At 33.7% G+C, this 14,156-nt stretch overlaps 1 protein-coding gene across 1 annotated transcript in view; it reads right to left on the minus strand.

The window, feature by feature from the left end:
- Positions 1-14,156, minus strand: part of cdh23 (cadherin-related 23) — a 475,220-nt gene that overhangs the window by 7,447 nt on the left and 453,617 nt on the right. Inside the window, exons 51-60 of the mRNA XM_056471434.1 lie at positions 12,810-12,923; positions 11,273-11,402; positions 8,745-9,008; positions 7,100-7,261; positions 6,769-7,025; positions 6,545-6,642; positions 3,130-3,250; positions 1,523-1,602; positions 1,043-1,083; positions 854-914 (exon numbers count right to left, since the gene is read on the minus strand). Of these exons, the coding sequence (XP_056327409.1) occupies positions 854-914; positions 1,043-1,083; positions 1,523-1,602; positions 3,130-3,250; positions 6,545-6,642; positions 6,769-7,025; positions 7,100-7,261; positions 8,745-9,008; positions 11,273-11,402; positions 12,810-12,923 (1,328 nt within the window). The remainder of the gene's footprint in view (positions 1-853; positions 915-1,042; positions 1,084-1,522; positions 1,603-3,129; positions 3,251-6,544; positions 6,643-6,768; positions 7,026-7,099; positions 7,262-8,744; positions 9,009-11,272; positions 11,403-12,809; positions 12,924-14,156) is intronic.

Here is a 14,156-nt window from a genome sequence, read left to right on the forward strand (position 1 = left end):
CAATTTGGCACGATGTCACGATGGACGATGACATCGTCATCGTAGGTGGCAGTGAATTAATTATTTATGAATAACTAATTAATTCATAACGAATTAATTATTTGTAGCCTACCGTTTCAACTACCTGACCCAAATGGTCTTTTTTTTTACCCATAACCAAATCATGAATAAATTAAGATAAATTACACACAAATTACCTCCTGTCAATCACTTTTTCCGCGAGACTCTGGCATGAATAGGCAGAGTGATCTGTGTCGTTATAATGGCGCCAACAAACCAACAACCAACAGGAACCAACCAACAGTATCTGAGGTTTTCGCTAAAATGACTAAGTACAAGCGTAAAAGCGAAAGATTGAAGCAGTGTACTGATACTGTGACGTTACCTGATAGATTCAAAAGACCGAAGAGTCGTTAGATAGAGACAAGATTAATTAAATATCACGTTTTACAACTATAGTGAGACGAGATCTAGCGGTACATCCTTGATAAACTGTTTGACATGCTCTGCTCTCTGGGGTTTTGTGCTCAAAGCACCCACTGGCTGCCTGGAGCTCAGACCTGCGCATATGCTGCAGCACATGCCAGAGTGTGTGTGTGGTCACGTGATGTGCATTTTCAGCAGTATAGTGTGGATGGAGATCTTTTCAGAAATGCTAAATGAAACGCCAGCGTGGACGTAGATAGTTTTCGCTCTATAATGCCATTTTAGACGTATTAGTGTAAACAGGGCCTAAGGATGGATTTTTCTTAAGCGGGTTGCTGCTGTGCCGGGGGTGGGGTGGAGGATCTTCTATCAACCCAACCCTAGAGTAAATGTAAACCTATGTGACACCACTGTATGGCTCTCTCACCCTTCAAACGTGTACTTGTTAGTGTTGGGCATATCCAGAATATCCATCAAGCCTTGATTTCCTGCAGATAAACAGAGAAAGACCAAACGCACTGTTACTGTAACAACATAAAACCATGTCAGCTCTACTTTCAAAGGATCAGTATTTGCTTCCTCCAATCAGAATGATGGGACAGTCCCAGCAGCTTACCTGTGGAGCCGGCAACTACTGCCTTCAGCTTCCTTTTATGCCTGTTAAAAATAAAATGTAAATAAAATGAGATGCTCGCAAACAAACCTTTGTATTTAACAGGAAGTGAGTGAACATGACAGCTGAATCTAATGTTATAAAACAATCTATTCCTTTCCCTTTAAAAATTAAAGATTAAAAAAGTTCACCCAAAAATGAAAGATTGTTTGACAGTAGATTAAAATCTTTATGAGTTTCTTTTTACTGTTGATCACAGAAGATATTTTGAAGATTATTATTTATAGATTTCCGTAAAAGGAGAAAAAAAAAATACTATGGAAGCCACTAGTTGCCAACATTCTTCAAACTATCACCTTTTGTGAAAAAAGAAACTGAGGCGAGGTTTGAAACAAGTGGAAAGTCAATGATTTGATATACATGAATCTGTTTATTAATGGTTCATATAAAATATAATGTCCGGATCTGTTCAAAAGTACTCACACTGTGCGGTAATACCAGTTCATCAGGATAAACAACATGGCAGCAAGAAACAGTAAAACTGCTAGGATGATAATGGCCATCTGAAACACACAAACACATGTTTATGCTGTTTACAGGGTTCCCACACTTTCATCAACAGCAGATTCAAGGACTTTTTAAAGCACCATTCATTTTAAAACCAAGCAACCCAGCATATGTAACCCAATGAAAGTCTTTACTGTACTTAACATTTCAATTACACTCAATATTTATGTTAAAAATAAAAATTCTAAATGTTTGACCATTTTAAAAAGTCATGTTTTATGTACTTTATTGAAATTAGTTGAATTCAATACTGGTAATGTTCAAATGCAGTTTCTGAAATATTGATAAAATATCTGTGTTATTGTAGTGTTATTTCAAAATATTTAAGTTAAGAGTTTCATTTCTTTCCTTCTGTTTTTGACAATTGAGTATAAATAATTAAAAAAAAATATTTATTAAATTAAGTCCCTTTAGCTTAGTCCCTTTAAAATTTAATAAATGGATATGTAAATAATAATTAAAAAAAAAAAAAAAAAAAAAAAAAAAAAAATATATATATATATATATATATATATATATAAATATAAATAAATACATAAAAATAAATAAATGAATAAATAAAAATAAATAAATATATACAAAATAATAAATGAAAAAAATTTAATTGCTCATTCATTAATTTTCTTTTCAGCTCAGTCCCTTTAAAATTGTATAAATTAATAAATAAATAAAAAATAATAAATAAATTAATTAATTAAAAGAAAAGAAAAAATTAAGAATAAATAAATAAATAAATAAATAAATATAAATAAATAAAAATAAAAAATAAAAGTAAATAAATGAAAAACTTTTCGGCTTAGTCTCTTTAAAATTTAATAAATAAATAAAAATAAATAAATGAATAAAAAAATGAATATAAATAAATGAATTTAAAAAAATAAATAAATAATGGTTTTATTTTACAACCATAAACAAATGTAATTTTTAAAATGTATATGTTTGTTTATTTAACAGCGACAACACACTTGTTATTGTTATACAAAGACAAACGATGTACATGGGGCATATAGCATAAAGCTTATTTGCAGCCCTCATCACTGGTTAGGCTTTACATATTAAAATAAATGAAAAAATCTACAAATAAAAAACATGATAATACAACAAACATGCACATTTCAAATTTAATTAACGTACTTTCAAAGAACTGTGTTTGTTTTTAAGTAGTTTCCAAGCCTTTCCAAATGTCTGAAATTCAAGTACTATTAAGTACTTTCAAGAAGCGGGAACCCTGTGTATAGAATGAATTATTGATATAGACCATATTGAGGGATGTAAACAAAAACAATGGTCCCAGCATATTTCATGTTTTACATTTTTCATTTCTACACCTTCCGTGAATCCAAAAAGGGCCACATATTGTTAAATAATGTTATGACAGCTGTCTTAACATTAAGTTATGATTGATTTGCCTCTTGTTACAGTTATCAAATAGTTTGATAACAAGCAGGAAATGTTCATGGGCCAATTCACATTGAAACGGTCTATACTATAGCACATACAGCAGCATATAGACACACACGCACCTGTAATGTGGTGAGGTCATCAGGTGCGCGTGCAGTTACAGCAGGCTGGACATCCAGAATGTTGTAGTTTCGAAACAGATTCCTCAACTGCTCCTTGTTCTCATCGATCATCTGAATCACCCTGAAAACCAATTAAGTAAATGAGACTGGTTAACACCATTCAAACTCAACAAATCATCACTGTATAAGCATGGTTCTTCAACTAGGAAAACCTATAAAAGTATATAATTTTTTTTGTCTAATAAAGTTTTAATTATTAAATAATTAGAGGTGATAAGGTTTGACAAACAAATGTTTTTGGGGATTTGATAATTACAATTAATACTTTGGGCTCTACAATCTAAGCGCATAGTCTAAAGTGCATGGCGCAAAAGCATTAAGAGCGTGTCCAAATCCACTTTTGCTATTTTAAGGACGGAAAAATACGCTCTGCACCCTCGCACATGGTCTAACAGGGTTGTGCTTATTCTCTTAATGAGTTATGGATGTATAACATGCATTAAACCAATCAGAGTCTCATCTGCCATTCCCTTTAAGAGTCAGTTGCGTTGCACCATGGTGCATTTGCTATTTACATGGTGGAATTTGTAAGAGGAAAAACTGAACACTTCACTAGCGAGAAAACAGTTAAACAGACCAACTGCAGCACGAGGATAAAGAACGGACCTCCTCCATTCGGCCTCTTTACTTTCTCTTTACTTTAACACTTTACTCCTTTACTTTATGTGGATAACGAAACAGTGGAAACTTACTCCACTGAAGACAACCATTAGCCTACTTATTTAATTTCGTTTGTTAAGTGCAAAGATTTGTTTTAATTTCCAGCTAACGAATGAACAAACAATAATAACGAAGTGTAGCAAAAAAACTGAGTTATTTCCAAACACACGTCCTATTTTTCTGCCTCATGTGGTCTAAAACCCGACAGGTGGACAAATCTAAACTTGTTTTATTGAAACAAATATAAAGATGCATATAATAAATATTACTGCTAATAATAATAACATGATAAATGCAAATTATCATGAATAAACTGAAAAAAGCTCCCGACATGAAGGCATGGAGGTAGAGGATTTTATATTTATGTAGAAAATAATAATTTTTAATAAATCATTTTAATCCTTAAATTTTTTTCATATGTAAAGATATTTGTGTACATCCTGTGTGTATTAAGCAATGTGTAAGTGTTTGGACCCTTATAGGCGCATAACTAATGGGCTCTGTTCTGGACTTTAGACCAGCTTTCAGTTGGTCAATGGTGCGGCATTTCAGTTCCTCAAAATAGCAATGCACCAATAATGTGCTTTAACACACCTCAATTTTAGACCAGCACACCCATGAGTCCACAAAATGGCACAAATGGATTTGCTATTTAAACAACGTTTAAGCGCTGGTCTGAAAATAGCAACAAATCACGCCAAACGCGTCTTGTGCCTTATTGCGCTGGGTGAATGGTAGGTCCCTTAGTGTGGTTTTGTGCTGGATTAAGCCAATCATAGATAAATAACAGGGTTTCTACAAGTTTTATCTAGTCAAGTTTTTAAGACCTTTTTAACACCATTATGAATGAAATTTCAGATTCACATAAGCCTAAACGCTCAGAAGTTTTTCTAATGGCCCAGTTAAAACATTAAAAAAACATTAATAACTAGTGTTATTGTACAGAAGATAATTAAACCATATGTTTATAAATATAAAGTTATTACTAGTTAATAAATAATCTTTTTGTAAAACCTTTATTGAAATGGGAAGATAGTGATTGGATGAGTGTTGGCCCGATTGAGTAGCTTTACCTGTACATAAGAAAGTCCCGTTTAAAACGATTTAAGACCTACCACAACATATTTCAGTGATGATTTTAAGACTTTTTAAGATCTAAAATTTAGATTTTTTTAGACTACATTACATTTTAAGACTTATTAAGACCCCACGGATAACCTGAAATAAATATAAATCATTCTTTCAAACTATTTTGAATGCATCATTGAATTGTTCACTCAAACAAGTTCAAAAATACATATAATACTCCACCAACGACATACTACATGAACCACCAACTTATCCAGCATTTGTTTTACACAGCGGATGCCCTTCCGGCTGTAACCCAGCACTGGGAAACAACAACAAATTTAGCTTATTCAATTCACCTACAGAGCATATTCTTTGGAAAACTGAGAGGGGAATATGTGTTCGTGTAGAATAATATTATATTATATTATATTATATTATATTATATTATATTATATTATATTATATTATATTATATTATATTATATTATATTATATTACTTTATATTATATTATATTATATTATATTATATTATATTACATTACATTATATTATATTATATTATATTATATTATATTATATTATATTATATTATATTATATTATATTTTATTATATTTAGTGCTGTCAAAATTAGTGTCAACGCATGCGATTAATTTGAAATATTTAACGCATTAAAAAAAATTAACGCAGTTGCAGTTTTTTTTTTCCTTTTGTGGCCGACGTGTGTTCAACATGCAAAGAAATATAGACCAAGGAAGCACGTTTTGAAGACAAGTTTCAGAATAAAACAATTATTGTCGCATTACCAGGCTGTGTGTCTGTGTGTGCGCGTTTCTTAGCAACAAACCTGCCTAAACGTCGTTGTCCGTAGCCACTGAATCAAAAAGTTACGAATTGCCGTGAGATTGCATTGCATTCTCAGCTCACATTATTCAACAGAAAAGGTCCACATTGTCCCCCGAATAATGTCAACAGACTGGACTGTTTCAGCAACTGGTTGAATGTAAAGGAGGACTAAGCTAAATTGTTTCTACTTTATAATTAATTTTCTGAACTCACAGCAATACAACTTTACAATAAGTACAATTGTTTGTATTTAATTCTTTATTGTTAATACAATTTTCCATTTTCCACATCTGCAATGCCTGTATTTTGGCATTTTTTTGCAGTCCACTTGGAATCCAACCTGGAAATCATTTTTTTCTATATTGGCATTGATTGTTTTGAAATTCAAATGGCATTAACATGCCTGTGTTTTAATTTCTGTAATAAATATGGCTGTCAAGCCACGATCTTGATGGTTTATTGTGGGTGTGTTGTTTACATGAAGAAATCTGTGTTACAAGTTAAACAAACATTCTAATAAACAATTATATTTTGAATTTAAATAGTTTTTATCTTGCATTTACATTAATTTTACATTTGAATAGCCAAAATTACAAGTTTCAGTCTTTTAAATGTGATTAATCGTGATTAATAAAAAAAAGTGTGATTAATTAGTAAATTTTTTTAATTGATTGACTGCACTTATTATATTATAATATATTATATTATATCATATTCACACACATGCTTGGAAGTACACGCAATCTTATACAGGTCATGTTTGAAATATAACCCTTACTTCTCCACATCCAGAATACGGTTGGTCTGCTTGTTGACCACATGAATCAGCACATCGGTTTGAGCGAAGTTCACTCTTCCTTTTTTATCCACATGGAACTAAAAGAATGAAACATCCCATTCACTCATTTGCATCACAAGAGAAGGGTTCATTTGTGCACACAGGTCAACTATAATATTTGTCATGACAATAATCAATACACACCCACACACACATATATGTACCTGCACATCATCAGTGTTGACTATGGCTCCTGTGATGTTGGACAGCAGGTTTATGAACTCCTCCTGAAAGAGCCGGACTCTCTCTGGGATCTCATTGATGACGATTTTGACCCGCTGGTCGTCTCTCAGAATGTAAATGCTCACCAGAGCCACGTCACTGTGTCCTGCCAGATCTCTCGCCAATACCTCCACAATAAAATAACCCGGAGCATAAGCCATGAAGAGGTCAAACGTGCGGATTATTCCATCAGTCTCCCCTGGAAAGAGATGAAAAGTCATTAGGACATGAAATTCAAATACCCTGATCAGTGAGAGAGCAGACAATACAGACCAATGATGAAGACGTTTCCCATTTCTTCCGAGTCATTGGAGTGCAGTTTGATGTAGCGGATGGACAGAATGTGATAGAGAACGAGACTGTTGTTGCCAATGTCATTGTCAATTGCCTGAACCCGGATCAGATCAGAGCCCACTTTAGCATCTGCAGCAACACCTGACAGGAAGTAAAACAGGCTGGTAAATTCACACATATCCACAGTGGTTTTCTTATGGCTTAACAAAAATAGAAAAATAAAATAAAATCTTTAAACAATTAATTATTTCTATAATTAATAAATTAAGAAAATAAATAATTTAAATAAATATAAATAATTAAAAATAAAGGATTTTTAGTAATGCATTTCTTCTGACAAATGCGATTTCTTCCTCTATTTTTTTTTATTCAGTGGTCTCTTAATTTCTCCCATATACATTTTATTAGGTACACATTAGTAATTACTAGTACCGGGTTGGACCCCCTTTTGCCTTCAGAACTGCTTTAATCCTTCATGGCATAGATTCAACAAGGTACTGGAAAATTGCACATCCATGATGTGAATCTCCCATTCCACCACATTCCAAAGCTGCTCTATTGGATTGAGTTCTGGCGACTATGGAGGCCATTTGAGTACAGTGAACTCATTGTGATGTTTACGAAACCAGTGTGAGATGATTCATGCTGTATGACATGGTGCGTTATCCTGCTGGAAGTAGCCATCAGTAGATGGGTACACTGTGATCATAAAAGGATGGACATGGTCAGCAACAATACTCAGGTAGGCTTTGGCGTTGACATGATGCTCAATTGGTACTAATGGGCCCAAAGTGTGCCAAGAAAATATTTTCCACATCATTACACCACCACCACCAGCCTAAATCGTTACACCTGGTGTGGTCTTCTCCTGCCGTAGTCCATCTGCCTCAAGGTTAGACGTGTTGTGTGTTCAAAGATGCTCTTCTGCATCTCTTCTGCATACCTCGGTTGTAACGAGTGGTTATTTGAGTCACTGTTGCCTTTCCTTCAGCTGGAACCAGTCTGGCCATTCTCCTCTGACCTCTGGGATCAAAAGGCATTTGCGCCCACAGAACTGCCGCTCACTGGATATTTTCTCTTTTTCAGACCATTCTCTGTAGATCCTAGATGTGGTTGTACGTGAACAACCCAGTAGATTAGCAGTTTATGAAATACTCAGACCAGCCCGTCTGGCACCAACAACCATGCCACGTTCAAAGTCACTTAAATCACCTTTCTTCCCCATTCTGATGCTCGGTTTGAACTGCAGCAGATCGTCTTGACCATGTCTACATGCCTAAATGCATTGAGTTGCTGCCATGTGATTGGCTGATTAGAAATTTGCAATAACAAGCAGTTGGACAGGTGTACCTAAAAAAGTGGCCAGTGAGCTTAATTCGATCAATCTTTAACGTCCATTTAAGCTTAATAATTATTTATGCTATTTTTCATAATAAGTTTTTGTTTTAATTATTTGAAGATTTATTAAATTTGATTATATATATATATATATATATATATATATATATATATATATACATATGGTGGGAGGTTTGGGTGGGTGGGTATATGGACGGACGGACAGACAGACAGACAGATTGATTGATTAATTCTTGAAGACAGTATGACATCCAGGCCTGATTACCTGTAGTGTACTCCAGCTTTGTGAATCTTGGAGACTGATCATTGATGTCCTCCAGGAAGATTCTCACCTCCTGTAATGTGGGGTCACGGCTAGGGTCGAGCACCTGAGCCCGCTGTGACCTCTGACCTTTTGGAGGAGTCCAGTTGCGGTTACTTGAAGCTTTAACAATGATGGAGTACACTGGGATTTCTTCCCGATCCAGATCTTTCTTCACCCGTAAAACACCGGTAACACTCAAAGCAAAGTTTCCACTGGTATCACCTCCTAGAAAAGAAAATCAATGATGCAGCTTTAAAAAATGATCACTATTTATTGAATACAGTCAGTACCACAAAAGAGCAAACACTTTCAATTAATAGAGATAACAAAAATTGTTGCTTTAATTCTGTCTAGTAAAACGGAAGGCCAGGAAAATGCTCAGGACAAAAAATGTAGTATTCAATAAAAAAATATATAGTACTCAACACAGTATAGTACATAGTATAGTATAGCACATTTAGAGAAATTGATTTGGTCATTAATAATCCAATGCATACAGAGCAACATCTGTTGACTTCACCTAACATACCTACTATAAACTGCCTATCTACCTATCTACCTATCTATCTATCTATCTATCTATCTATCTATCTATCTATCTATCTATCTATCTATCTATCTACCTACCTATCCATCCATCCATCCATCCATGTCTATCTATCCGTATGTCCATCTGTCTGTCTGTCTGTGTTTTATTTATTAGAATTACAAATGTATACATACAGTGCAAAAAATAGTTTTTCTCAGAGTTTTTATCTAATTTCTAGTCCAAATATATCAAAATGCTAAAGCCAAGAAGCATTTTTAGACAAGTAAAAAATTCTTTTTTTTTTTTTAGAAATACAAGTCAAAATTAAGCGTGTTTTCCCTTAAAACAATGAAAATATGCTGCCAATTGGATAAGCAAAATGTTTTTAGTTTAAAATAAGATTATTTTACTCACCCCATTAGCAGATTATTTTGGTTGTTTTAAAGGGGTGGTCCACTACAATATCATATTTTAAACTTTAGTTGATGTGTAATGAAGCTTTGCGACTATAAACATCTCTGAATGTAAAACGCTCAAAGTTCAATACAAAGTGAGACATTGGCTTTTACAGAGTTAGCTTAGCAAAGCCTACAGCAAACGAAGTTTGGGGACTAAAAAAAAATACATCCGGGTTAATGATGTCATAAACCCTTCAGGCTACAAGCAAACACCCCGTGCAGCAAAGGGACATGGCCAGATGCGCTGTAATGTTATAGCAGAGATGCTTCCTAGTAATATGGAGCCGATCAGCGAATCACAGCACATTGTGTTAGCTGACCAATCAGAGCCTCTTGAGGGCGGGCATTTCGAAGGAACTAGGAAATATGACAGTCGTTTTCATGTTAGCTGAGCAGTAGTATAAAATCAAAGTAAGATATATGACAAAATAACATGATTTTTTTTTACAAATGAAGCATGAGCACACATTGCTTTGCATCTTATAAACACAACCAAGCCTTAAAAATACACTCTGGACCACCCCTTTAAGGAAAAATTTACTTAGTTTGACTTAAAAAAGATTATATATAATAATTATTTATTTATTTATTTTACTTCTCTGGAAAATGGTTCTTGATTTAAGAATTTTTAGAAACTAGAAACAAGCAAAAACCTTGGCAAGAAAATATTTTTTTTGCAGTGTAAATGTTCACATATTTTAACTTTAATTATATACATACAGTTCATATAGAGTAAGGCCATATATCAGATTTCATCATTGGGGCAGTTTACATGGGAACGTTTCTGAGAAATCAGAATTTCAGAATCTTTTGTTGATGCAACAAAGTTGTGCAAAACTGAGCATTTCATGGTAACTTCAAGAGGAAATAATATATTAAGAAGTCAGTAGTTGATCAAGAGTGTTCGTTTGATGTTTACTGACCTCACGTTTACTGTCTAAGTTCACTGACCTTCATATACAGTTGAAGTTAACATTATTTTCCCTCCTGTGATTTTTTTTCTTTTTCAAATATTTCCCAAATTGTTAAACAGACCAAAGAATTTTTCACAGTAATTCCTGTAATATTTTTTCTTCTATATAAAGTCTTATTTGTTTTATTTCGGCTAGAATAAAAGCAGTTTTCAATTTTATTTTAAAACCATTTCATCTCAATATTATTAGCCCCCTAATAATATATTATTAGAACAAACCATCGTTATACAATGACTTGCCTAACTACCCTAACTTGCCTAATTATCCTAGTTAAGTCTATAAATGTCACTTTAAGCTGAATACTAGTATCTTGAAAAATATCTAGTAAAATATGATGTACTGTCATCATGGTGAAGATAAAATAAATCAGTAATTAGAGATGAGTTATTAAAACTACCATGTTTAGAAATGTGTTGAATAAAAGCAGTGGTGAAGAAACAGTTACGATAAATGATAAGGCATAAACTTCTACTCCCTGAATGAAGCATGACTGTGGATAATTTTCAAGGTTTATTATTTCGTCTGCACCTGCGATGAAGTAGTAGACGATGGCATTAGAGCCTTCATCTGCATCCACTGCTCCAGTCACATTACCCACAACAGTTCCAGGAGGAGAGTGCTCCGGTACAGACAGAGACTGATACGGCAAACTTCCTCTCTGAAACACATGCAATACACAAAAATCAAGACTTAAGCAATAAGCGGTGAGAAAATGTCCAGGCCTTGCGTTTTATGACGTAAAAAAAGTACCATGTCTACCGTGTTTTATTAGGAATATACTTTTTTTTTAGATGAAAACACAATGTGCTTCAAGCTTTCTGTTGTCTTTAAAGTATTTTTTAAATGTATTTTAGTGTAATTCTAAACATATTGAACAAGCTTTTTTTGTTATGCCATCTTATTTCTATAAAATAAATGAAAGAGTAACCTTTTTTTCTGATCCCAACATAAAACGTGTAATGATTTATTAATTTAATGAACTCACTAATACAGTTTAAGTCAGAATTATTAGCCCCCCTAATAATATTTAAAAAAGAAAAAAAAAAGTATCTTTTTTACATATTTCCCAAATGATGTTTAACAGAGCAAGGAAATTTTCACAGTATGTCTGATAATATTTCTTCTTCTGGAGAAAGTCTTGTTTGTTTGATTTCGGCTAGAATAAAAGCAGTTTTTAATTTTTTAAAACATTTTAAGGTCAAAATTATTAGCCCCTTTAAGCAATTTTTTTTCTCCATAGTCTACAGAACAAACCATTGATATACAATAACTTGCCTAATTACCCTAACCCGCCTAGTTAAGCCTTTAAATGTCACTTTAAGCTGTATAGAAGTGTCTTGAAAAATATCTAGTCAAATATTTTTTACTGTCATCATGGCAAAGATAAAATAAATTAGAAATGTTATTTGAAATGAGTTATTAAAACTATTATGTGCAGAAATGTGTTGAAGAAATCTTCACTCCGTTAAACAAAAAATGGGGGGAAAAAATAAAGCGCGGGTGGGGGGGGGGGGGTGGGTGGAGTAATAATTCTTACTTAAACTCTATGTCATTCAGTACGACAGTAGTTTAGTCTACCAAAAAACTTTTACTATACATATACATGGACTAAATATACATGGTATATTTAGAAAAAAGTATAATTTGATAACATCTTATAATAATAATAACATCCAAAAAGGTCCTGAAATACTAATTTATAACTATGTGCTATGTTGTACAAATTTATATTTATGCGCTTTTGTGTTTCAAACAACTAGCTTTTTGTCAAAATTTTTTAATCACTCAACATTACACTTAATATTTCATACATTTTAATAATCACAGACTATAATAATTATGTTGATTCATTTTCCAAATTGACCAAATGGAGTATATTTTAAATTTTTTTGTCTAAAGGTTCAATAAACTACTGCATAAAAATAGCTATAATCTAAATACTTTGGTTATATATATCAGGCTTCACTGTATTTTTTTACTGGCCTACAATATCTACTTGAGAAACTGTATCAGATGCATTTTTTATTTATTTATTTTAAACAATTGAGATTTTAAAAAATCTTACCGGAGGTTTAAGGAAGACGGGTTCATTGTCATCGATGTCAGACAGAGCCACCTGCAGCGGCTGCATGGTCTCATACGGGACGGGCTGCCCGAGGTCATACGCCACCACAACAAGCTACACACAAACACACAGATTTCAGTCATTTATATTTTTGACACTTTTCTTCGGTTTCATTTTTCAGTGTTTTGAATTTTGTCATTAACGCTTTTCCCACCAGCGTTTTATATATTTTTTGTATAGTTTCTCCAAAAAATAAAAACTTGTCAAAATTTTTTTTTCTTTAAATGTGCTTTTTTTTGCATTTTTAAGTGCATTTTTTAATATATATTACATTTACATTTACATTTAGTCATTTAGCAGATGCTTTTATCCAAAGCGACTTACAAATGAGGACAAGGAAGCAATTTACACAACTATAAGAGCAGCAGTGAACAAGCGCTATAGACAAGTTTCAGGTGTGTAAAGTCTAAGAAGCAAAGCATTAGAATTTTTTATATTTTATTTTATTTGTTTTATTTTTTAGTTTTGAGAGAGAGAGAGAGAGGGCACAGTTAGTGGTATAGCCAGAGAGGCAGTTACAGATTAGGAGGGAAAGTGGAGACTAAACAGTTGCGTTTTTAGTCGTTTCTTGAAGACAGCAAGTGACTCTGCTGTTCTGATGCAGTTAGGGAGTTCATTCCACCAACTGGGCAGATTGAATGTGAGAGTTCGGGAAAGTGATTTCTTCCCTCTTAGGGATGGAACAACGAGGCGACGTTCATTCACAGAACGCAAGTTTCTGGAGGGCACATAAATCAGCAGAAGTGAGAGCAGATAAGAAGGAGCAAAGCCAGAGGTCGCTTTGTAAGCAAACATCAGAGCTTTGTATTTGATGCGAGCAGCAACTGGCAGCCAGTGCAAACGGGTGAGTAGCGGAGTGACATGTGCTCTTTTGGGTTCATCAAAGACCACTCGTGCTGCTGCGTTCTGAAGCAGCTGAAGAGGTTTGATAGAATTAGCTGGAAGCCCGGCTAGTAGAGAGTTGCAATAATCCAGTTTGGAGAGAACAAGAGCTTGAACAGTAAGTTGAGCTGCATGTTCAGATATGAAGGGTCGGACCTTTCTGATGTTATAGAGTGCGAATCTGCAAGATCGAGCAGTTCTAGAAATGTGGTCAGAGAAGTTTAGTTGGTCATAAATCGTTACTCCAAGGCTTTTTTTTACCATTTTGGATGCAGTAATGGTTGCCCCATCCATCTGGATTGAAAAGTTATGGTGTAGAGTGGGGTTGGCAGAAACTTCAAGCATTTCCGTTTTCGCGAGGTTAAGCTGAAGATGATGATCTTTCATCCAGTGTGAAATGTCTGA

This window comes from Danio aesculapii, chromosome 13, assembly GCF_903798145.1.
Source record: "Danio aesculapii chromosome 13, fDanAes4.1, whole genome shotgun sequence".
Lineage (NCBI taxonomy): Eukaryota > Metazoa > Chordata > Actinopteri > Cypriniformes > Danionidae > Danio > Danio aesculapii.